At 36.0% G+C, this 25498-nt stretch overlaps 1 protein-coding gene across 5 annotated transcripts in view; it reads left to right on the top strand.

Annotated features, from left to right (window-relative positions):
• Positions 1–18302, top strand: part of LYST (lysosomal trafficking regulator) — a 408790-nt gene extending 390488 nt beyond the window's left edge. For all 5 annotated transcript variants that reach the window (XM_075995487.1, XM_075995488.1, XM_075995490.1 and 2 more), the window contains 5 exons: positions 6419–6558; positions 6844–6941; positions 14014–14170; positions 14556–14627; positions 16251–18302. In XM_075995487.1, coding sequence (XP_075851602.1) covers positions 6419–6558; positions 6844–6941; positions 14014–14170; positions 14556–14627; positions 16251–16389 — 606 coding nt within the window. In that variant the 3' untranslated portion in view covers positions 16390–18302. The remainder of the gene's footprint in view (positions 1–6418; positions 6559–6843; positions 6942–14013; positions 14171–14555; positions 14628–16250) is intronic.
• Positions 18303–25498: the final 7196 nt, after the last annotated feature.

Genomic DNA, 25498 nt, shown 5'->3' with positions numbered 1-25498 from the left:
AATGCAACTTAGCTGTGTGGTTTTATCATTGTTTGTTTTGAGGAGAGGTTACTTGATTTTCTGTAGACATTGTTGCATTTTCTCAGGGACCGTGCCACCATTCTGGTGTCTCTAGAGTTGCAGCTGTAACCCTGTGCCTGCGAAGTCAGCAGGAGGCACCTCAGGTTCACTAGTTTCTGTTCTGCAGCTTTCCCAAGCCACTGAATGCTATAATTTTAACAGTATTCATGTTCCAAATTTCCCCTTTGGGTTGACTTTAACACAGAAAAAGATAGGCTTCACAAGTGCCATGTAGGAACGTGGCCAAAATCATTGTTTGAAAATCTTTTCAAGGAGATCTTATGAAACACCTTCCTTAGCTAGTATAGCATATCTGACTTTCAGCACTGTAAATTTCTGTTGAATCGCCTAAGATAAATGTCTTCTAAAATGCATTCTAGGTAATGAGGACTAAGTTGACTTGTTATATATGATTGATACCTATAAGCCATTTAAATGTTAGAGAAAAAATGTCTTCTAAAAGTTATAAGTGATTGTAAAATAGTTGCTGTTGAGTCATTCTTTTACTAATTAAATAATGTGGCCACATCATCTTCATATAAGTAAACTCCTATGTTTCTATTCTCTAAATTGGTGGTGGTAGAAGACTATATAAGCAGCTTATCCAAAGTAGTATATTGCTTCATTTAAGAACACTATTTAAAAGGAGGCCAGCACAAGATTCCTACTCACCCACTGGAAATTACTTTCTGACTTGTTAGGAAATTATCTCGTAACACTTACTCTTGCAATGACTTTAAAGTGCAGAGTTTATAAAATTATCAACTACTACTATTAGAGGCCCTATGTTGTATTTACCCTGTAACTGTTATTCATGTCACAGAGTAAAAGGTGAAGAACAGGTCAATAAATCTGTGCTCTTATATTCCTTATAGCATAATTTTTACAAAAATGAATGGGCAATACAATGGTCAGTAGAAGAATGGCCTAAAACTTTAGGAAAATACTGGCCAGAAGAGCCCAGACTTGTAATTTGTCAAGTATAGAACACTAACCTCACTTTAGTTTTGATGTTAAGGCAAGGCATTAATCTGTACTCAGTGAATTGGAGCCAGTTGCTCTCTTTAAAAATGGAACACTGAAGAAAATAAAGTAGAACTTCCAGAAATGAAATAATAAAGATAATGGCTAATACTTATTGAACGCCTACTTTGTATCAGGCATCATTCTCAGCTCTTACATGTCCTAATGCATCGAATCTTCACAACAACCCTTTGATATAGGTTTTATTATCCCCATTTTCAGATGAGAACACTGAAACACAAGAGTTAATCCTTCTTGTACTTGCCCAGGGTGTCACACCTGGTTCATTATAATGGCTAGTTAAATAGAAGACTATAGGAGTAGTGAACTGGAAGAAGGCAGATATGGAAAAATTTATACCAAATGTAACATGAGAGATAAAAAGAAAAGATGAGGAAAGAAGGGATAACGGGTCTAGAATGGGAAGGTCCAAATGCAGCTAATAATTACAGGAGGAAAGAATGGGAGAAAGGCAGAATTTGAAGAGATAATGACTGAGAGTTTTTCAGAATTAAAACATGAATTTTGAGTTAAAGAATCACAATAATTCCCTGGCAGGATAAATAAAAATGAGTCAAACCTATCTTCTCCGCCCATTGCCCCAGCTCAGCCCTTTACCACCTCCTGCCCCGATAACTGCAGTGGCCTTTTCATTGGTGTCCTGGCCACCCGTCTCATGCCCCTGGAGGTGACTCTCCTTGTAGGCCCTACAGTAGTCTTCCTAAAATGCCAACTGGATCATACTATCCCTGTTTAAAACATTTTAGTGGTTCCTCATTGCTTAGAGGATAAACTGTCATGTCTCCTTTCCCTCACACGTGGCTTTCTTAGCCCAGAATGTCCTTTGACAGTCCTTTTTCTTTGTCAGAATAAATCCCGCCAGTTCTTCAAACCTCAGCTCGTATGTCATCTCCTCAGGGAATCCTTCTTTTACTCTCTCCCACTCGCCGCCACCCCCAGTCTGATGAAGTAGCTGATCTGTGGGTCCCTGAGGTTCTCTGTGAAAATCCTCTTTGGTAGCTCTCACTTTGGTAGCTGCCACAGAGCTCCTGGAAGAAAAGAATCATCTCTCTGTTTCCCCAAGTCCTAGTTCAGTGACAGGAACATAGTAGTAGGTACTTAGCAGTGTTTGCTGGATGAATGAATGAATGGATTGCATTCCAGGTTGCTTCTCTCTCTGTAACATATGAATCACTTGTTTGTCATTATTAAAAATGTCTATGATCGTGGCCAACAAAGAAATTCTAGTAGGAAATTTCCTCTTTCTTTAAAAAGTTATTCAGAATAACCTTCCCCTGAAATAATTAAGACTGGATAAAAAATATATAAATATATGTTTATAAAATGTTTATATTTAATATAAAATATACATTTATATTTTGATATAATATAAATATATAGATAAAATATGTTTTATCCCATCATAGTTGTTTATATATATATTCCTTAGGTCTTTTTTTCCCCAAAATATTAAGGGGGTATAAATCTTTTTACATGGATAGCTTTTATAACGCTTAAGTCAGGGCTATTAGTGTGCCCATCACCCAAATAGTGTTCACTGTACTCTATAGGGTAGGTTTTTATCCCCCCTCCCCTCCCCTCCCCTCCCCTCCCCTTACCCCTTCGTGATTTCCAGTGACTTTTGCATCTCTCTGTGCTCATGTGTGCCCATTGATTAGTTCCCAGTTATTACAGAGTGCATATGGTATTTGTTTTTCCATTTATGAGATACTTCACTTAAGATAATGCTCTCTGGTTCCATACACGTTGCTGTAAAAGACATTATTTTATTCCTTTTTGTCTGAGTAGTACTCTGTGGTATATCTACACCACATTTCTTAATCCACTCATGAGTTGATGGGCACTTAGGTTGATTCCACATCTTGGCAATTGTAACTTGTGCTGCAATAAACATTTAAATTAAAAAGCTTCTGCACAGCGAATGGAATAATCAACAGAGTAAATAGACAACCTTCAGAATGGGAGAAAAATATTCACAATATACATCCAAAATATACACAATATACATCCAAAAAATGGCTAATATCCAGAATCCACGAAGAACTCAAACAAATCAACAAGAAAAAGAAAAACACATTAAAAAGTGGGCAAAAGACATGAACAGAAGCCTTTCAAAAGAAGATAGACAAATGACCAACAAACAAATGAAGAAATGCTCAACATGACTAATTATCAGGAAAATGCAAATTAAAACCACAATGAGATATTACCTTACCCTTATCAGAATGACAATTTTTAAAAAAGTCAAAAAACAACAAATGTTGGCACAGATGTAGTGAAAAGGGAATGCTTGTACACTGTTGGTGGGACTGAAAATTAGTACAGCCTCTATGGAAAACAGTATGGAGATTCCTCAAATAAATAAATATAGACTTACCATTCAACCCGACAATCCCACTTTTCTTTGGGTATTTACCCAAAGAAAAAGAAGTCATTTTATCAAAAAGATACCTGCACTCAAAAAATTTTTTTAAGTCTTAAAAGCATCAATGATCTAACAAGCTAGTAAGAAAGTACTAAGCCAGAGAGGTGAAATAAGCAAGAAGGAATCTTTAGCCTTGAAGACACTACTTGTCAATCCTAGAACATTGACACTGTCCTTGGACAGCCCTTTAGGGGAGAAATAAAAAACACCTATGGACCAAGCAAGCTGGGGAGTCCCAAGGGAGCCCTCCTCCAAAAGACTGGTCCCCAAGGGGCTATACTCTCAAAGTGAAGATGAGTTGGATACGACCAACTCTTGCATGAAATTATAGCCTAGGTTGGAATTCCTTGGGTTTTCCAGGATTCTTAAAGACTTGACTTTGCATCAGGGTGGCCCTAGACTGGAGTGGTGGTCTTTGTCAACTGGCAGAAACAGGGAAGATATTTGCATTCTGTTCTGCAAATAGAGAAATTCCTATAAATACTTTTTAAAAATGTAGTGACAAATACACAAAACCAGGCACACAAAAAAGTTAGTTAAAGAAATACATGAATATATGAAAAAATTGCAACTTGCTTATGATAAAAGAAATATAATTTAAAGCAGCCCTGATTGTCGTTTAACACTTAGGACATTTTCAAAGATTTAGAATGGAGGTGGATCAAAAACTTAAATGCTACAGAGCTCAAGCAGAAAAGGAAGCAATTCATACTCCTTTGGGCAGGGAATTCCTTGGTCCCAGATACCCCAAAACATGGTCTGAAAAGGGTTCTGGACACATCCCAGTGACCCTACAGACTTCTGGTTGTGGGGAGGGTCACAGTCAGAGAGCCAGAATGCGACCCTCTAAAGAGAGGGCCCAGGGACCCAGGCCTATGCATTTTGCCCCTCTTAAAAACTGATCAGGTACCTGTAATTGTGTTCAGTTGTAGGTCACATACCCTAGCTAAACAGGCAGCTGCTACACAGCTTGAGCCAGTTGTTCCAAGTAAGACTGTGACCCTAGTATTACCTGGTCTTTTGATTCTTTAACACATTAACTGCCATGTGATTTGTATTAAACCCACACTAGTTTTGAGCCCAGAGTCTTGTGAAGAATATATAACTCATACATCTCTACTTTGGGAGCCATGTCACTATTTTTCAAGTTGCATATAACTCACATACAGAAAATAATAAAATATAACAAATTTTTCATTAAATTGGAAAGGATTATTTTGTTTTCATAGCTTTTATTCTATTTTCATAGTAAAATACCGTGACCTCAAGAAAAAATATTTTTTTTCTAGTGTGGTAGTCAATGTGTGAAGTGTAAAATATGTATTTTTGTGTGGCTATAACACTGGAGTATATGGCAGTTAAGATAGATAAGCTACACCTGATATATCAATATATATACTTCAAAAATAATGGCAAACAAAAAGGCAAGATGCAAAAGATACCTGCAGAATAATATATATATATATATAGCTCATAAACATGAAAAATAATACAATATGTCCAAGTATAAAAATTTGCATAGGAACATAAATACAAAATTTAGGATAGTAGTAACTTCTGACAAGGGAGAGGAAATAGGATATAGAACAGTACACAAGTTGTATGTTTAATGCCTTCTTTTTTTTTTTTTTTTTTTTTTTGAGACAGAGTCTCGCTTTGTTGTCCAGGCTAGAGTGAGTGCCGTGGCGTCAGCCTAGCTCACAGCAACCTCAAACTCCTGGACTCAAGCGATCCTCCTGCCTCAGCCTCCCGAGTAGCTGGGACTACAGGCATGCGCCACCATGCCCGGCTAATTTTTTATATATATATATCAGTTGGCCAATTAATTTCTTTCTATTTATAGTAGAGACGGGGTCTCGCTCTTGTTCAGGCTGGTTTTGAACTCCTGACCTTGAGCAATCCGCCCGCCTCGGCCTCCCAAGAGCTAGGATTACAGGCGTGAGCCACCGCGCCCGGCCTAATGCCTTCTTTATTTAAAAAATAAACTGATAATATAAAACACTAAGATTTAACTGGGTGGTCAGTATATAGCTCTTTATTATACTTATTCCTTCTGCTTTTTTATATACTTTGAAGGGGAAATATTGAAATAATTTATGATAATAAATAGCTAGCCTAACACAGAAAGCAGGAGTCAAATCCTGTGTGAACATCTAGCATCTGTGAGCCAATGTGGACCTCAGAGCACACTTTGCAACCTTTGATTTAGAAAGTCAGTCCATAACTGTTGACAAGTAACAATGGCATTGGGACCCATTACCATTGGTAGCATCATGAGTTGTTGCAACACCTTCTAAATGTACATTGTCAAGAACTATAAAATTATTAATATTCACTGACCCACTAGTAGGATTCTGGAAACTTATTCTAAAGAAATAATTCAGAGGAGGAACAAAAATTTTATGCATTGATAACTTATGGCATTATCTATAATTTGAAAAACTGGAAACAGTTTTAAATGTCTGTCAATGAAAGATGCTCAAGTAAGTTATGGCATACTAACGGTATAGAATATTATAACACCATTAAAAATTATTTTGAAGACAATATCAAAACTGGAAAATGGTTATAGGAGAATGTGTAAAATACAAACTAGGAAATTATTTATTTGTAAGACAATATTATAACTATAAAAATACATGTGTATTTCAACAAAGACTGGATAAGAATAGATGAAAAAAATGAAAACATATAACTTGAAATTGTGAGCAATTTTAAATTTTTTAAATTCTTTATTAGTTTTACTCTTGAAGAAGTTGAACTGGATAGGGTTGAAAAATGATATATTTGAGAAGAACGTTTGAATCACTTTGGTTATGTTATTTTTGAGATAGTATACTAGGATACTTTGTTGTGATTTTTATCTTATACTCAATTTTTAAATTTCAGCCATCAGAGATAGAAATGGAGACTCAGATACATCTCTATGGTCACACGGAAGAGATAACCAGCTTATTTGTTTGCAAACCATACAGTATTCTGATAAGTGTGAGCAGAGATGGAACCTGCATCATATGGGATTTAAACAGGTACAGAAGTCTCCAACTCAAACATAGCTATTTTTAATATGTCAGTTCTAACCATATGAAATGAAAACACTAAAACAATATCTTTACATTTTAATAATTTTAAGCATGAAATACATGCTTAAAGGTAATAAGATTACCTTTATAATTTTATTAAAATTTTCAATTTTATTGAAAAGATCAGATAGGAAAACATTTATGAATAATGTGTACATAGACTGAGAAAAAGAATTCTAAAATAGCATATAATTAATGATCATATGAAAATTCATACCTTTTGTCTTTCAGGTTGTGCTATGTACAAAGTCTGGCGGGACACAAAAGCCCTGTCACAGCTGTCTCTGCCAGTGAAACCTCAGGTGACATCGCTACTGTGTGTGATTCAGGTGAGCTTGCCCCAAACCTAAGCACAGGGCTGGCACTCCAGCAGCACATTTGGCCAGCTGGTTACCTCCTAGGTTGAGCTGTTGGACTTTGAATTCTCTCAGGTCCCTGCCAGATCTAAGTACTTTAGTAATAGGATGTATGTGTATTGAAATACAATAAGGTCCAAGATTTGGCTCATCAATTTAGGCATCAACTTATGCAGAAGTTAGTATTGTCATAATTAAATTCTTTTCCTGATATATGTAAAACTGCATTTGAGCACATATAAGTTAATCAAATTACTGTTATGTAATTATCTGAATGTTCTTGGTTTTGGTTTTTCTATCCTTTTTTGCTTCTGCTTTTTAACTATTAACTTTATTACCTTCCTCTGTCAAAGAACAAAATTTTAACAAATTTAAAGATTGAATTTGCTTTTATTAGTGATTCATGAATTGGGCAGTATCCCATCTATGAAATAGAATGGTGCTCCAATGAGCTGAGCAAAGGAGATGGGCTTTATAGGCAGAAAAGGCTGAAGAAAGCAGAAACAAGGAACAAAATGTGAATTGGTCATTTCAACATTACTTTTCTTACAGGATTAAAGCAGAGGGGACTTCCTTACCAGGCTGGCTCAAGTTAACTGGGCCCTTTGTGATTGAATGCTGTGAATCTCCTATTTTTTAGAAAACTGCCCCATTTTTAAGTTTGATGTTATTACATGACACCCAGCATGAGTGACTCCATTCTGGTTTGGTCTGGTGTGTGGGGGCCTCCCACAGGAGCTCAGTCCAAAACAATGGCCTCTCATTGTATTTAACACTCCTGACTAAGTGAGAAGCATCAGCAGATGACTGACTTTGAATATATGTCTTCCAGTTCCTGAGAGGGAACAGTAGTATAGAATAATAAATGGAAGTATTAATTTGCCTTAAAAATTACATGGCAAAGATATCTCCTAATCAAAAGTCTTTGTTTTTATTTTATGTTTTTCATGTGTACATGTTAAAAAAACAATGCATCCAGCAGAAAAGTTGGAAAATTCATGAATTTTCTGTTTGCATTACTATTTTTAAGTATCTTAAAATTGAAAGGATGCTTTGAAAAACTTTTTTTTTCTTTTGTGTCCATTCAGTATAGAATATCTTTCACACATCTAAGTGGGTAGTCCTCTATCGTTTACTTTCATTTTTTATATTGTTTGGGTTTTTTCTGACACCAAGTGTATGGTGTCTTTCCAAACACCAGCCAGTTGTCTGACACCAGTCAGTGTCCAACAGTTAATTCATTCTGACACTTGAAGTTAGCAAATTCAGGGGTTGCCATGACTCCGCACCAGATTCAATAATTCACTAGAACAACTCACAGAACTCAGTAAAACACTATACTTACAACTATAGTTTATCATATAGGATAGACATGAGCATCAGATGAAGAGGTACATAGGGGGCAAGTCTGGAACGGTCCTGAATGCAGGAGCCTCTGACCTCATGGAGTCAGGGCTGTGGAGTTTGGGTGGAGCACCCTCTGGTGTGTGGATTTCTTCACCAACCCGGAAGTGCTCTAACCTTGTCATTTAGGAATTTTATGGAGGTTTCATTACATAGGCATGATTGATTAAATCACTGGCCATTGGTGGCTGAGCTCAATATCCAGCCCCTCTCCACTCCTTGAAGGTAGGCATGGGAGTGAGGTGGGGCGTTCTCTGAAAGTACCTGTTCTCTAATCATGTGGTTGGTTTGTCTGGTGATCAGCCACCATCCTGAAGCTATCTAGCTCTCCCCCAATGAGTCACATCATGGCATACAAAAGTCAGTAAATTCCAAGGGTTTTAGGTTTTATTTTTTAATTATATTACAGATCTCTTGGGGTTTTGGTGTTATTTTTACAGAATATTCATTAAGAATAAATAGTAAGAATAGTATTCAAGAAAAGTAATGTCTTCAGTCACGATTTAAGATTCCAGATATGAAAGTATCTTTGCCAGTCTTAGCCTCCAGTCATAAAATAACGTGGTGAAAAAAATTTTTTTCCTAATGACCATAACTAAGGGAAAAGATCTCACTTAAACAATTGACTTTGGTAATACAAGTGTGAGCAGATCAGTGATGATTTTGCTAATTGTTCCTCCTTGATTTGTACATTAGCAGCTTTTAGTATGTCACATCAAGAGGGATGCTAGGGAAGTAATATAATGATTTTTTATGTGGAGTTCTCTCCTTTCTTGTTTTGGCAGCATTTGAAAGTTAGGACTGATCCTGAGGGAACTGAATTTTGTAAATTTAATTACTTTCTTGCTGCCAGTAGTGATTTATATCTATGCTATTATATCAGCTAGTCATATGGGAACTAGAAACAAAATTACTTTTGCTGCAATAACCAACTCACTAGTAGGGTATTCAGGTGTCCCTGGGTAGTGCACACAGTGTGATAGAGTAATGAGTAAAACTTTGTTTCCAATTTGAACCAAAAGGCTTTCTCTGAACTTTTTTAAGGCCTCTTGATACATATATAAAAGGAATCTTAAAGAACATTTGGTATATAGAGAACATAATTTTTAAAATTAGTTTTTAAAAGAGGCCAAATTTATGTTTAGTGACCCAGACTAGAGTTCATCCTTCCACTTTCTTGTAGGCCAAGAAAGGAAGAAAGTTATCAGATTTAGCCTACCAAAAATCTTGACTGTTTAATGGATACTATGCAAGTAATTTTAAAATCAAAATTAAAAGTAAATAAACATATATGTATATACATATATATAGTTGGCCCTCTGATTGTGTGGGTTCTACATCTGTGGATTCAACCAATAGAGGTTTGAAAAGATTTGGGGAAAAAAGAGATGGTCGTGTCTGTACTGAACAGGTAAAACCTTTTTTCTTGCCATTATTCCCTAAACAATACAGTGTTACTACTTACCTAGCATTTATATTATATTAGGTACTCTAATCTAGAGATGATACGTGTAGGTATATGCTAGCACCATGGCATTTTATATAACATAAAGGACTTGAGCATCCATGGATTTTGGCATCCACAGGGATCCTTGAACCAATCCCATTTGGATACCGAGGAACAACTGTATATGTAGTATGTGTGTGTATAAAATCTTCTCAAAAGTTAGATTGGCAAACTCATTCCCCTTGATTATAATTATAATTCCTCAGTTGTTATTATTATGGGATATGGTTTTTATAGTGATAAGATGTGAAATTTGTTACACTATGAAAATGTAATAGATGATTCTGGGTTGTTTTTTTTAAACCATCCTACCACTGGATCAAAATATATGCCTTTGAACTAGGGTGAGATATCCATAGCATGCCCCTCTGTCACGAGTGACATGATAAAGTTAATATAATATTCTAAGATTCAGGATGCAGTTCTCCAATTTATTTTAATATCCATGACAATATATAGAAAGAACAGAGATGTTTTTCAGAAATGCCTGAGTTTATGACTTTTAGTTGATGTGTTAAATTATATATGAAAGCAATCTAGTATTGGGTAACAGTCTTGAATTTTGATATTTACAGTCTTAGGTGAGTAGTTATTTGGTTTTATGGTAGCTCAAGATGCTGAGTAAGCTATTAGGATAATTCTTTGGCTGCTAAGTTCCAAATCATGCTTCAAAGAGTCCAGGCCCACCTTTAGATTTTCTATTTTGCAGGATTAAGCCTGTACATCAATATCTTTTATGGATATGTATCCAGTGACTTTAATAACCCTCTAACCCTACTAGTACTCATCTGTTTGTTTTATATTTTTTTAAAAACCTTTTAGCAGATACTAAATTAAAAAGAAAGGGTGAAATGTAGCCTACTCATGGAAAAGATTACTTTATCATCTACAATTTTATTTCTTTAGCATACTGAATCTCCAGCATCTTGATGCTATATTTAGATATCTCCTAATCAGTGTTCTACAATAGGAAGTCTTAGTAAAACACTGGATATTTGTGTGGGGGGGTGGCAAAGTATATTTAACATAAAAGTTGCCATTATAGCCAATTTTTAAGTATTCGATTCAGTGGCATTAATTATGTAACAGTATTGTGCAGCCATTACTACTATTTCAAAATCTTTGCCATCACTCCAAACAGAACCTCTGTAACCATTAAGCAATAATTACCCATTCCTCCTCTCCCACCCCTAGTAATCTTTATTCTACGACTTTCTGTCGCTATGAATTTCCCTGTTATAGTTAAGTGGAATTATATAGTATCATATAGTACTTGTCCTTTTGTGTATCTGGCTTATTTCACTTAGCATAATGTTTTCAGTGTTCATCCATGTTGTAGCATATGCTCCTTTTTATGATTGAATAATATTGCATTATATGCCCATACACACACACACACATACATGCGCGCGCTCCCCTACTCCCCCTCTCTCACTTCATTTTGTTTATCCATTCATCTGTGGATGGACATTTGTGTTGTTCTATGTTTGGTTATTGTGAATAATGCTGCAACACACTGAGCATTTTTGTCTGTGGTGTTTGATGGTCCTTAACATATCTTTAAATAAAGAATCATTTCTAATATTTGTTCCTTTGCTATAAAATATAAAATATTTTCATTGTCTTAATAAGGTAGAGAAATAAATTCACTATTTTTATGTTAGTCCTAATGAAAAGATAAGATTAAGTGTAGTGAGACTATGTCATTCAAGTTTTATCATGCCTCCTCACCTCTTTTTTTTTTTTTAATTTCAAAATATTAAGGAGGTATAAACATTTTTGGTTACATGGATCATTTTTGTAATGCTTGAGTCATGGCTATAAGTATGCCCATTACCCAAATGGTGTTCACTATACCTGTTAGGTAGGCTTTTGCCCCTCCCCTCTACTCTTTCCCGCCTACTTGATTTCCCTCTGTGCACATGTATGCTCATTGGTTACTTCCAATTTAATAATGAGTACATGTGGTGTTTGTTTTTCCATTCTTGAGATAGGAGAATGGTCTCCAGTTCCATCCAGGTTAATACAAGAGGTATTAGTTCACCATTTTTTTATGGTTGAGTAGTACTCCATGGTATACATATACCACATTTTATTAATCCATTCATGAATTGATGGGCACTTGGGTTGATTCCACATCTTTGCAATTGTGAATTTTGCTGCAATAAGCATTCGAGTGCAGGTGTCTTTTTGATAGAAAAACTTCTTTTCCTTTGGGTAGATACCTAGTAGTGGGATTGCTGAATCTAATGGTAGGTCAACTTTTAGTTCTTTGAGGAATCTCCATACTGTTTTCCATGGAGGTTGTACTAATTTTCAGTCCCACCAACAATGTATAAGTGTTCCTTTCTTTTTGCATCCATGCCAGCATCTATTGTTTTTGGACTTTTTAATAAAAAGCCATTCTAACAGGGGTTCAGTGATATCTCTTTGTGGTTTTGATTTGCATTTCCCTGGTGAGTAGTGACATTGAGCAGTGTTTCATATGTTTATTGACCATTTGTCCATCTTCTTTTGTGAAGCTTCTGTTCATGTCTTTTGCCCACTTTTTAATGGGGTTGTTTGATTTTTTTTTCCTAATTTGCTTAAGTTCTTTGTAGATTCTGGTTATTAGCTCTTTATCAGATGTATAGTTTGTGACCATTTTCTCCCATCCTATAGAGAGAAAGAGAGACAAGTAGGTTGTCTACTTGCTCTGTTGATTGTTTCCTTAGCTGTGCAAAAGCTTTTTCGTTTAATCAGGTCCCATTTATTTATTTTTGTTATTGCTGTGATTGCCATTGGGGTCTTCTTCATCAATTCTTTGCCTAGGCTGATATGTAGAAGAATTTTTCCCACGTTTTCTTCTAGAAATCTTATGGTTTTGTACCTTACATTTAAGTCTTATGTCCATCTCAAATTAATTTTTGTGTATGGTGAGAGATAGGGGATTCTGTTTCATTCTTCTGCATGTGGCTATCCAATTTTCCCAGCACCATTTATTGAATAGGGCTGCTTCTCCCCAGTGTATGTTGTTGTCTGCTTTGTCCAAGATCAATTGGCTGTAGGTAGGTGGTTTTATATCTGGGTTCTCTATTTTTGTGCCAATACAATACCATTTTGGTTACTATAGCCTTGTAGTATAGTTTGAAGTCTGATAATGTGAGGCCTCCAGATTTGTTCTTTTTGTTTAAGATTACTTTGGCTGTTCGGGATTCTTTTCTGGTTCCAAAGTGTAGAATTATTTTTTCTAGACCTGTGAAGTATAACATTGGTATCTTGATGGGGATTGCATTGAATCTGTAGATCATTTTGGATAGTATGGACATTTTAACAGTGGTGATTCTGCCAATCTATGAGCATGTTTTTCCATTTATTTGTGTCCTCTGCAGTTTCTTTCCTCAGTGTTTCATTGTTCTCCTTGTAGAAATCTTTCACCTCCTTGCTAATCTCGTTCTTGATCATTGTGAGAATGTTTCCCCAGAGAAGGCTGAACGCATCATCATGAGGCCCCAAACCACCAGCTCCAGTTTACAAAGCATGGCAAGCAATGATTGCCTTCCGCACTCCCCAGAAAACTAAAGAAAAGTTTGGTTACTCTGTAGTCTTTGAAAATGAAAAATTGATTTAATAAGGTATTGATATAAAGATTCAATCTTAGATGTTCTATAGAATAAATTTTCTTCTTTTTTTAAGAATTAGTTTTTAACTCAGATAATTTTTACTACAAATGTTTTTTCTCTTAAAAAGTCACATTTGTCTCTTGTAGATGGTTTCACAGAATATTTTATTCTCTTTTTGGAGATTGTTTAGCTTTCTAGTTATTTTCAAAAACATAATTCAGATTTAGTAGTTTACATGCTAAAATATTGCAATTACACAAAGATTTATGATTAATTTACCTTGTTGCTCTACATCGTAGATTGCTTTTTTATTGTTATTTTTTCACTGATCATTGTCTCTAGATTAATATATAAAGTTCTGTATAACTCATAATGTAGTAATTTCATTAATAGTCTTCCATCATGGATTGCTTATAAACTTCATCTCTAAGCAGACAAGCTTGACCCTCAAGGATGCACTTTGGGGGCCCAATGTGGGTGGGCCCTGAGATGCCCACGTTCTGGTAACCTGCAGGTGATTTGGCTGTTTTAGCTGGCGGAGGCAGTGACCTCAGACTCTGGACGGTGAATGGGGACCTTGTTGGACATGTCCACTGTAGGGAGATCATTTGTTCTGTTGCTTTCTCCAACCAACCTGAGGGAATATCTATCAATGTAATTGCTGGAGGATTAGAAAATGGAATTGTAAGGTAAGAGGATTTGGATTCTCTTCTTTTGCTTTCATTGATAAGGACACAGCAGTTTCAGAAATTAGTTTTGATATCTAGGCATATTAATATTCAATATTTAGAGAACTTAAAATATCTTTGGATAAAGTTTCTTCCTGTTTTATTTCTAAATAATAAAGATAGCTTTAGTGCAGTTTTGAAGTTTTATGTTAACTATAAAAGATTAACTATGAAAGATAGAAAGCTAAAAGTTCCCTTATTCTTACACATTTCCAGAGGTAACTGGTGTTTGTTGTTTGTTATATTTCCTTCTTAATGACTTAGCACAAAGAAACAAATATATAGGATTTTTTAGTGAGGGTAATTTTAGTTTGCATAACTAGATGATGACTTTTTCCCCCTCTAGGTTATGGAGTACATGGGACTTAAAGCCTGTGAGGGAAATTACATTTCCCAAATCTAATAAGCCTATCGTGAGGTAAGATCTTACCCTGCCTTATTCTTCATAATATAATTTGTGATTGCATTTTTCTTAGAGTAATATTAAAGCACACAGACCTAAAAGAACTGTGACTGAAGTCATCATGAAAAGCTGACCATTTTGGCCAGGTGTGGTGGCTCACGCCTGTAATCCTAGCACTCTGGGAGGCCGAGGTGGGAGGATTACTTGAGCTCAGGAGTTCAAGACCAGCTCTGAGCAAGAGCGAGACCCTGTCTCTCTAAAAATAGAAAAAATTAGCCAGTCAACTAAAAATGAAACAAAAAATTAGCCAGGTGTGGTGGCTCGCACCTGTAGTCCCAGCTGCTCAGGAAGCTGAGGCAGGAGGATCACTTGAGCCCAGGAGTCTGAGGTTGCTGTGAGGTAGGCTGATGCCATAGTACTCTAGCCCGAGCAACAAAGTGAGACTCTGTCTCAAAAAAAAAAAAAAACAACAAAAAACAAAACACTGACCATTTTATCCATGACCCAGCAGCAAGAGGCACACACTCCTTATCTTCATGGAACTTAAAATCTGAGTCAGTAACTCAGAGTCTAATGGAAAGACATGCTAGCTGGTAGTGTGCCCAGGGAAGGCCTCTAGAATTATAGATATTTTTTCCTTCCTTATTTGGAAAGACCGTACTGGTGATTGATAGTAGCAGGAGTGTACTCAACATCATGGATAAACAACCAGTTTATTTGTTCAGTTAACAAATTTGACTTGAAAAACTCAACTGGAAGAAAAGTGATTCAAATTCTGCTTTATTAAAATAAATTTATTTTCAGTGTACTAATTTTAAAGTTTAAGGAACCTAAAGTTATTATTTATTTGTGTTATTATTATTATTATTATTATTTTTTGAGACAAAGTCTTACTGTGTTGCCCGGGCTAGAGTACCGTGGCGTTAGCCTAGCTCACAGCAACCTCTAACTCCTCGGCTCAAGTGGTCCTTCTGCCTCAGCCTCCCAAGTAGCTGGGACTACAGGCAGGCACCACCATGCCCGGCTAATTTTTTCTATATATTTTTAGTGGGCCAATTAATTTATTTCTATTTTCCATAGAGACAGGGTCTTGTTCTTGCTCAGGCTGGTCTCAAACTCCTGACCGTGAGTGATCCTCCCCTCCCACCTCAGCCTCCCAGAGTGCTAGGATTACAGGCATCAGCCACCGCGCCTAGCCTATTAATGTTATTTTTTGCCCTTTTTTCTTTTAGGGAAATAAAGTATATCCATTAAATAATTATCATTTATTTCCATAAGGAGGAATTATAATACTGTTATATTTTTTAAGGTTTCCTACACCCAGGTATCTTTTGTTTTGGTAATAAAGCATAAATAAGAAGGAAAAACTAGAGATATAAAGAAAGAACAGATGCACTGAGCTCTTTGATCCTGATTTTATTGTGTATCACCTGGTTAGAATGAACATCACTAACTTGTCAGCAGAGTAGTGACTGTATTAGAATTACAGTGGAAACCAGTGAGTTGTAGGCAGTCATTCAGTTCATGGCTCTGCTTCAGTGAAGATATCTTCACCTCTATACATTATCTTCTACGTGATGACCAACGTGCTAATACAGTTTTAAGAAATATAATGTACAAACGGAATTTTTTTTACAGCCTTACATTTTCTTGCGATGGCCACCATTTGTACACAGCAAACAGTGATGGGACCGTGATCGCCTGGTGTCGGAAGGACCAGCAGCGCTTGAAACAGCCAATGTTCTATTCTTTCCTTAGCAGCTATGCAGCCGGATGAATGTGAGAGAACTCTGCATTCTCCAAAGCACTTTAGCTCCAAACTAGACTCGTTGACTTCACCAGTTCTAAGAGGTTGAACCTGAAGAAATGGATGACTAAACAAACCATCTGAATATGATAAAATCTATTCATCTGCACAAAATTCTAAAGCCTCACGAGGTCTTGAGAAGAAAGTTCTATACTAATTTAGTGATAATCTGTAAGATTGTGTCAGTATGCACTAACCAACAAGTTTTAAGTCTTGCCTGGTAAATTTAAATGATATTCTTCAAGTTTTTTCCCACAAAGGTATTCCTAAGAAAAGATTAAGGTTTCCCCTTTTTCTATTATTCCAGAAGAGCCAGTAAAATTTAAATTGTTTTGCTAATTGTTTACATAAAATACTCTAAAATTTATATTTTAAAAGTGTTCTGCCCTGAGATAACCCCCACATATACACACCCAAAAAAATTAAAGAAAAAAAAGATAAGAATTTTCAGAACTTGATAATTGCTTTCTTTGAGAAGCAAATAATTCAGTAGGTGCCTCAGCACCCAACATTTTATGGATACTAAAATGAAACTACTAATGAATCTCAATGTTAGGCAGTTTTTGCCAGTTGCCTTCTTAGCTCAAAGGAGAAACAGAATTTTTTGACAACCACAAACAAGAATACAGGTATCTTTGATTTCAGACACATTCTGTTTCTTCATAAAATTTTACTTAAAATCTGTAACACTAGATATTGAATGTCCTTAGTTGAGTCACTAAGGTTTAAACACAATGATAAAGGTTTCAAAATCTTCCATTTACAGAGCATTGAATACTTAGCAATTTGCAATAGAAAGCCTCCGCTATGCAAAAAGTTTGCACAGGTATTAATAAAATAGCCGAGGTAAGGCATTTAATCTAATCTGCAGGAAGAATTATCTACCCCAAAACAGAATTATAAAAGAAAAGGAGACAGCTTACTTTGTTTTAAACAGGATGCAAAATAATTCTTTTAGGAAACCATTTTCATTCTGTTTCTACTAACCTATACCACCTGAGAATTCTAGGAACAAGAGTAAAATCTAAATATACTCCACAGCAAACTTACACACCATAAAGACAGAATTCCTAAAAATCTTGGAATAGTCTGTCTCTACTGTGATACTACGGCTATATTTTTACTTGGGGTGCTGCTTTATTGGCTTTGAAAACACTGTAAAATAAGCTCAGTAATATGTTACCATGGGATAAAAATACATATCCTTGCCTAAGAATAACTCACGCATTTATTATGGAAATTTAATTCATATGGTGTTTACAGAACTACTTTTGTAACTTCCAGACTTTCTAAAACATTCTGCTTAAAAGCTATATAAAATACAATTCCAAAGTCTCTGCTGTCAGGACAGATACGAGAGAAAGCACATGGCCATGTATGCTTTTAACCTTAAACTGCGTACACCTGTAAGGACGCGTAACAGGCTGCATTTAGATCATGGTTTGCTCAGGCAAGATGTTAATTCCAAGGTCCATATAGGTGCAGAGATGAGATTATTCCTATTCACGTTGAAGTGATTTGCTTTGTTTAAGAAAAAAAAATGCAGCTATTGTCTAGCTTTCGTTTTTTTACTGAGAACTTTAAATTAGTTCCCTATTAGAATAGGGTTGCTACTCAGTCTTTTTTTAAGGCCGAATTTCATCATTTATCTAAAGAGAAAATATGCAAAATAACTGGTCTTGTTAAGAGTGCAATATTATATTTTTATGTAAAAATAAAAACTAATTTGGGGGGATTATTTATTCAGCATGAAACCTAATATGTATATGTTTGAAACACTTCATAATGTGCATGTTATAGCAAACATTTCTGTAAATTATCACAAGCTCTGTTATCTTTGTATACACTGCCACTTCAATTTGGAAATAAATTTCATAAAAATAGATTCGAATACCTATTCTTCAAACTATTTAAATATTATGACCAGATGTCAAATTGATGGGTTTTTTTTAACTCACTTAAGTTCTCTCTTTAGTTCCACTATAAATTTATATCAGTAGGAAAAGATAACTTTCATTTCTTATTGTGGTTTTTGTGTTAAATTTTATATTTCAACTTCTGATACCCTTAAATAAAGTTTATACATGAGTCCCAAGATCAAACCACTCATTGTAAAGAAAAGAACATCTGTCCCACCCCTCAAAGAAGATCTATACTGAGCCCCTGCCATGCGCCAGGACCATACTAAGCGCTGACGATATCGTCTTACACAAAATATAGCTGTTCCCTGCACTCCTGGAGGTCACAAGCCAGCGAGAAACCACCATAAATACCGTAAGTGACACACAATGTGTACACAGTTACAAACTGTAGTAAGTGCTAGGGAGGTAGAGTGTAGGCTACTCTGAGAGAATGTAACAGGAGGAATTCAGTTTGGATCAAGGTGATCTAGAAAGCCTCTTGAAAAACTGAAATTTTTGTTAAAACCTAATGGATGAATAGAAATCTGACAGGAGAAGACGGGACAGATGTGTTCCAGGTAACACATGTGCAAAGACCCAGTGAAGAAAGAGTAGCCTGTAAGTGCAGGGGTTGCAACATGGTGGGTGAAGTCAACAGCAGCAGTCCGAGCCCAGAATGGAGCTTTATTTTTCTGCTTTGTGTCTGTGGTTTTTTGTTTGTCTGTTTTCTTCCAGAGACAGGGTCTCACTGTGCCACTCAGGCTAAAGTACAGTGGCATGACCATAACTCACTGAAGCCTCAGACTTCTAGGCTTACAATCTCCCGCCTCAGCCTCCAGAGTAGCTAGAACTACAGATGCACACTACCATGCCCAGCTAGTTTTTCTTTTTTAGAGAGGGGTCTCACTCTGTTGCCCATCCTGGTCTCACACTCCTGGGCTCAGGCAATCCTCCCACCTCAGCCTCCAGAGTCGCTGGGACTACAAGCGCATGCCACCATGCCAGGCTTGCATCTCTGGTATTTTAAGGGTTCTTAAGACTAGAACACTCCTGTTTCTAGGTGTCTATCCCCAAGAGAACTCAGCAGCAGCATTTTATCGGTGTAAGCCTGCCAACCCAGATGTCCCCTCCTTACCTCCAAGTCACAGTTTGACCCATCCTTTCCACAACACCCGTTGAATGCCAGTTGTGTGCAAGCCCAAAGCTGGGGTATGGGAGGTGGGGAGAAGCAGAGGAATTCTTCCAGCTCTTCAGAGCTCATAGCTGATCATCTGTTTCTCACCATTTTGAATGACTTGTTAATGTTCTGAGGCAAAAAAAAAAAAAAAAGAGCTACAAGGCCAGTGTTTAGAAAAGTAAGTAGGGAGGAAAGAGACTCAACAGCTTAACATTTATTTTATCAATATTTCCAAAAGAGGTTAGTTTGAGACCGAAAGGATTGAAGTTCCTGAATTATCCACTTTAAAGTCCCCCTTTCCTTACTGATTGTCCTTCAGATGCTCCCAACTTGTCTCATATTGGGGACAAAATGTGCCAGTTTGTTCCCAAACTGTGCCAATTCTTGGACAATTGTATTATTTTTTCAGTGTATTCCTCCGGGTAACACTCCACATATTATGAACCCAAAGGACTGCAAAGTTTAATAGGCTTAAAACCTTTAATCACAAAGACCAACTGAAAAGCCTTACCAGTTGGAGAGTAAATGGAGGAGGAAACAAAACAAAGTATCGCCATTTGAAAGAAGAATTCTAAATTGAAGTTAAAGGGTAGCAAGAGAGGTTTTAGGTTCAGTATAAATTGATATTTTGGAGTATCATGCAAAAAGTGTCATATATTACTTGCAGTATTTATCAGATATTCCCCCAGTGTTATTTCCAATTTTAAATGCCACAACTAAAGCAGCTACATTTGCCAATACAAAAAAAATACACATGTACATTGAGTTGGGAAAGAGGTGCCACCAATTTTATTGTATGTTATATGACATGAACAGAAAAGCGTATACTGCCACTTTGGGGACACTGGGTTACAACTCAGCTGTTTGAGAGAAATTAAATAATACAATATGTCCCTTGAGGCCAAAATGAGTAGGAGATCATTTGAGACTAGGCTACAATATTCTTGCTCAAGAGCTGAGCTTGTTTCTTCCCTCATGAATAAAGTTAATGAGAAATGCATTTTTAAAAGATTGTTTTGTGGCAAAATTTGGCTCATTTCCAAAGTGAATTAAACTGGTTTTACCAAAACTTCTGAAGGCTGGTAACAATGAACCAGTCTTTCACTCTTAGATCGATCGATCGATCTATCTATCTATCTATCTATCTATCTATCTATCTATCTATCTATCTATCTTTTGTTCGTTCTTTCATTCTTTCTTTCGTTCTTTCGTTCGTTTTTGAAATAGATATAGGGAGTACAAGTTGAATTCCGTTACATGTATATATTGTATAGTGGTTAAGTTTGGGCTTTTAGTGTAACCATCACTCCAGCAGTGTACATTATACTACATAGGTAATTTTTCATCCCTTTAAGTCTCCAGTGTTCATTATACCACTCTGTGTTGTCCTTGTGTAGTCATAGTTTAGCTCCCACTTATAAGTGAGGACATGCAGCATTTGTTTTTCTATTCCTGAGTCACTTCACTTAGGATAATAGCATCCGGTTCCATCTAATTTGCTGCAAAAGGCATTATTTCATGCTTTCTTATGGCTGAGTAGTACTCATTGGTTGTGTGTGTGTGTGTACACACACTACATTTTCTGTATTTACTCATCTGTTGATGGACACATAGATTGATTCCATATTTTTGCAATTGTGATTTGTGCTATAATAAATATATGAGTGCGGGTACATTTTTGATATAATGATTTCTTTTCCTTTGGGGGTAGATACCTAGTAGTGGGATTGCAGGATCAAGTAGTAGGTCTACCTTTAGTTCTTTGAGAAATCTCCATACTGATCTCCATAGAGGTTGTACTAATTGACATTTCCACTAATAGCATATAAGTGTTTCTTTTTCACCGTATCTGAGCCAATATCTATTGTTTTTTGACTTTTTAATAATGGTCATTCTAATTGAAATAAATGGCATCTCATTGTGGTTTTAATTTGCATTTTTCTGCTGATTAATGATGTTGAGCATTTCTTCATGTTCATTGGCCATTTGCATATCTTTTTGTAAAAAAATGCCTGTTCATGTAATTTCCCCATTTTTTAATTGGGTTGTTTGCCTTTTTCTTGCTGAGTTGTTTGAGTTCCCTTTAGATTCTGGATATCAGTACTTTGTCAGATACATAGTTTGTGAACGTATTCTCCCATTCTGTATGTTGTCTATTCTTTTGATTATTTCTTTTGCTGTGCAAAATTTGTTTAGTTTAATTAAGTCCCATATATCTATTTTTGTTTTTGTTGCATTTGCTCTTGGGGTCTTAGTCATAAATTCTTTGCCTGGGCCAATGTCCGTAAGAATTTTTCCTAGGTTTTCTTCTAGGATTCTTATTGTTTCAGGTCTTACATTTATGTCTTTCATGTATTTTGAGTTAATTTTTATATATGGTGAGATATAGATCCAGTTTCATCCATCTGCATATGGCTATCCAGTTTTCCCAGCACCATTTATTGAATAATGTGTCCTTTCCCCAGTGCATGTTTTTCTTTGCTTTGTCAAAGATCAGTTGGTTGTAGGTATGTAGTTTTATTTCTGGGTTCTCTATTCTGTTCCATTCATCTATGTGTCTACTTTTATGCCAGTACCATGAAGTTTTGGTTACTATAGCCTTATAGTATAATTTGAACTCAGGTAATGTGATGCCTCTAGTTTTCTGTAGGATTGCTTTAGCTATTCAGGCTCTATTTTGGTTCCATATAATTTTTTTTCTTATTTTATGAAAAATGACATTGTTATTTTGATAAGAATTGCACTGAATCTGTAGATTGCTTTGGGCAGTAGGGACATTTTAACAAAATTGGTTCTTCCATTCCTTGAGCATGGGATGTTTTTCCATTTTTTTTGTGTCATCTATGATTTCTTTTATCCAGGCATCCTCAAACTACAGCCCATAGGCCACATGCAGGTGTTTTTACCCATTTGTTTTTTTACTTCAAAATAAGATATGTGCAGTGTGCATAGGAATTTGGTCATAGTTTTTTTTAAACTATAGTCCGGCCCTCCAACGGTCTGAGGGACAGTGAACTGGCCCTCTGTTTAAAAAGCTTGAGGACCCCTGCTTTTATCCGTGAGTTCTTTTTCTCCTTGTAGAGATCTTTCACTTCCTTTGTTAAATATATTCCTAAGTGTTTTTTTGTTTTGTTTTATTTTTGCAGCTATTGTAAGTGGGATTGAGTCCTTGATTTGGTTCTCAGCTTGGTTATTAGTAGTAGTATATATTAATATTATATAAAAATGCTATTGATTTTTGTACATTGATTTTATAACCTGAGATTTTGCTGAATTCATTTATCAAATGTGGCAGTCTTTTAGAGAAGTCCTTAGGGTTTTCTAGGTATAAGATCATATCGTCAGCAATCAGATAATTTGACTTATTTTCCAGTTTTGATGCCCTTTATATCTTTCCCTTGCCTTATTGGTCTGGCTAGGACTTCAGCACTGTGCTGAATACAAGAGATGAAAGTGTCCATCCTTGTTTTGTTCCAGTTCTTAGGGGGAATGCTTTCAACTTTTCCACAGTCAGTATGATGTTGGCTGTGGGGTTGTCATATGTGGCTTTTATTATTTTGAGGTATGTTCCTTCTGTGCTGAGTTTTTTTTAGGGTTTTTATCATGAAGAGATGCTGGATTTTATCAAATGCTTTTTCTGCATTTGAGATGATCATATGGTTTTTAATCCTGTTTATGTGGTGAATCACATTTATTGACTTAATGTCAATAAATGTTGAACCATCCTTGCATCCCTGGGATGAAACCCACTCGATCATGGTGATATATCCTTTTGATGTGCTGTTGGATTCAGTTTGTTAGTATTTTGTTGAAGATTTTTGTGTCTATTTTCATCAGAGATATTGGTCTGTAGTTTTTTTTGTTGCACCCTTTCCTGGCTTTGGTATAAGGGTGATACTGGCTTCATAGAATGACTTAGGGAGAATTCCCTCCTTCTAGAGGAAGTCTGGAACAGTTTCACTAGGATTGGCACCAGTTCTTTTCTGTATGTCTGGTATTAATAGAATTTGGCTATGAATCCATCTGGTCCTGGGCTTTTTGTTGTTGTTGTTGTTGTTGTTGGAAGATTTTTTTTTTATTACTGATTCAATCTCATTGCTTGTTATTTATCTGCTCATGAGTTCTATTTCTTCCTCGTTCAGTCTTGGAAGGTTGTATGTTTTCAGGAATTCATCTAATTCTTCTAGGTTTTCTAGTTTGTGAGCATATAATTGTTCATATTAGTCTCTGATGATCTTTTTTATTTCTGTGGTATTACTTACAATGTTTCCTTTTTCTTTCTGATTGTGTTTATTCAGATCTTCTCTCTTCTTTCCTTAGTCTAGCTAGTGGTTTATCAATTTTGTTTGCTTTTTTGTAGAACCAACTTTTTGATTCATTGATTCTTTGTGGGGTTGAGGTGTTTGTTTTTATCTCTGTTTCATCTAGTTCTGCTCTGATCTTTATTTCTTTTCTTCTGCTAACTTCAGGTTTGGTTTGTTCTTTCTTTTCTAGTTCCTGGAGGTGCAATGTTAGGTTGTTAATTTGTGATCCTTCTACTTTTTTGATGTGAGCATTTCATGCAATAAACTTCCCTCTCAGCACTGTTTTTGCTGTATCCCACAAGTTTCGGTATGTTTTATTTTCATTTTCATTTGTTTCAAAATTGTTTTAGTTTCCAAATTTATTTCTTTAATGATCTAGTGATTGTTCAGGAGCATGTTGTTTAATTTACATATGTCTGTACAGTTTCTGAAGTTCCTCTAAATATTGATTTCTAATTTCATTCCACTGTGGTGTGAGAAGATACTTGATATGATTTCAATTTTAAAAAATTTGTTAAAACTTGTTTTGTGGCCTAACATGTGGTCTATCTTGGAGAATATTCCATGTGCTGATGGAATGTATATTCAGTAGTTGGTAGAATGTTCTGTAAGTGTCCGTTTAGTCCATTTGGTCTAAAGTCCAACCTAAGTCCAATGTTTCTCTGTTGATTTCTTCTCTTAATGATCATTCTCAGATTTTAATTTTGTTAAAATAGCTTTAAAAATCCTTGACATCAGTCCCAAGAGTTAAGAAAAAAGATTGTCTTTTCTGAGATTTTTAGTAAAAATTAAATTTTTCATAGCTGTTGATATGACCTAAATACAAACAATTTAATTACTTTACTTCATTATGTAGTTTCTGTACATGATTTTCTATTACAACCAAAAAAAAAAAAATCAACTTACATGTGTGCCTACTTAGATATGAATTAGACATCTATTTTATTTTCTAGAATGGCCTGGAGAACACAGTTGTGAGCCATAATGCCTCAGAGCCTGTAATTGGGTCTGAAAGAACAGGTGTATTCCACTGCTCTTTCCACCATGTGCATATTTAGACAAGCATTGTTCTTTGCTCCTTGCTGCAGGCATCATTTGCAGAGCCAGCTTCAGCTCTGCCTCATGGATACATGTACTCCATAGTGGTGTTCAGTTAATGAGCTACTTCCCCACTGCTTTATGTTCAACTGGTAGTCTCTTTGCCACTGTGTATTCCTGCATTTTAATTTTTTTTCAGTTATTAAAACCAATATACTCAGTGTTGGGAAATCTTTCTCCTGTGAACAAACATAGTTTTGAAAACAACCAAAAGTCATCAGAGTTGATTCTGATAAATATTTGATATTGTTTTAGTCAGAAACAAAGTATCGGCCGGGCGCTGTGGCTCACGCCTGTAATCCTAGCTCTTGGGAGGCCGAGGCGGGCGGATTGCTCAAGGTCAGGAGTTCAAAACCAGCCTGAGCAAGAGCGAGACCCCGTCTCTACTATAAATAGAAAGAAATTAATTGGCCAACTGATATATATATATAAAAAATTAGCCGGGCATGGTGGCACATGCCTGTAGTCCCAGCTACTCGGGAGGCTGAGGCAGAAGGATCACTCGAGCCCAGGAGTTTGAGGTTGCTGTGAGCTAGGCTGACGCCACGGCACTCACTCTAGCCTGGGCAACAAAGCGAGACTCTGTCTCAAAAAGAAAA

The sequence above is a fragment of the Microcebus murinus genome, chromosome 19 (assembly GCF_040939455.1).
Source record: "Microcebus murinus isolate Inina chromosome 19, M.murinus_Inina_mat1.0, whole genome shotgun sequence".
Lineage (NCBI taxonomy): Eukaryota > Metazoa > Chordata > Mammalia > Primates > Cheirogaleidae > Microcebus > Microcebus murinus.
The sequence above is the reverse complement of the archived record's forward strand: the minus strand, read 5'-3'. Positions and strand labels throughout refer to the sequence as shown.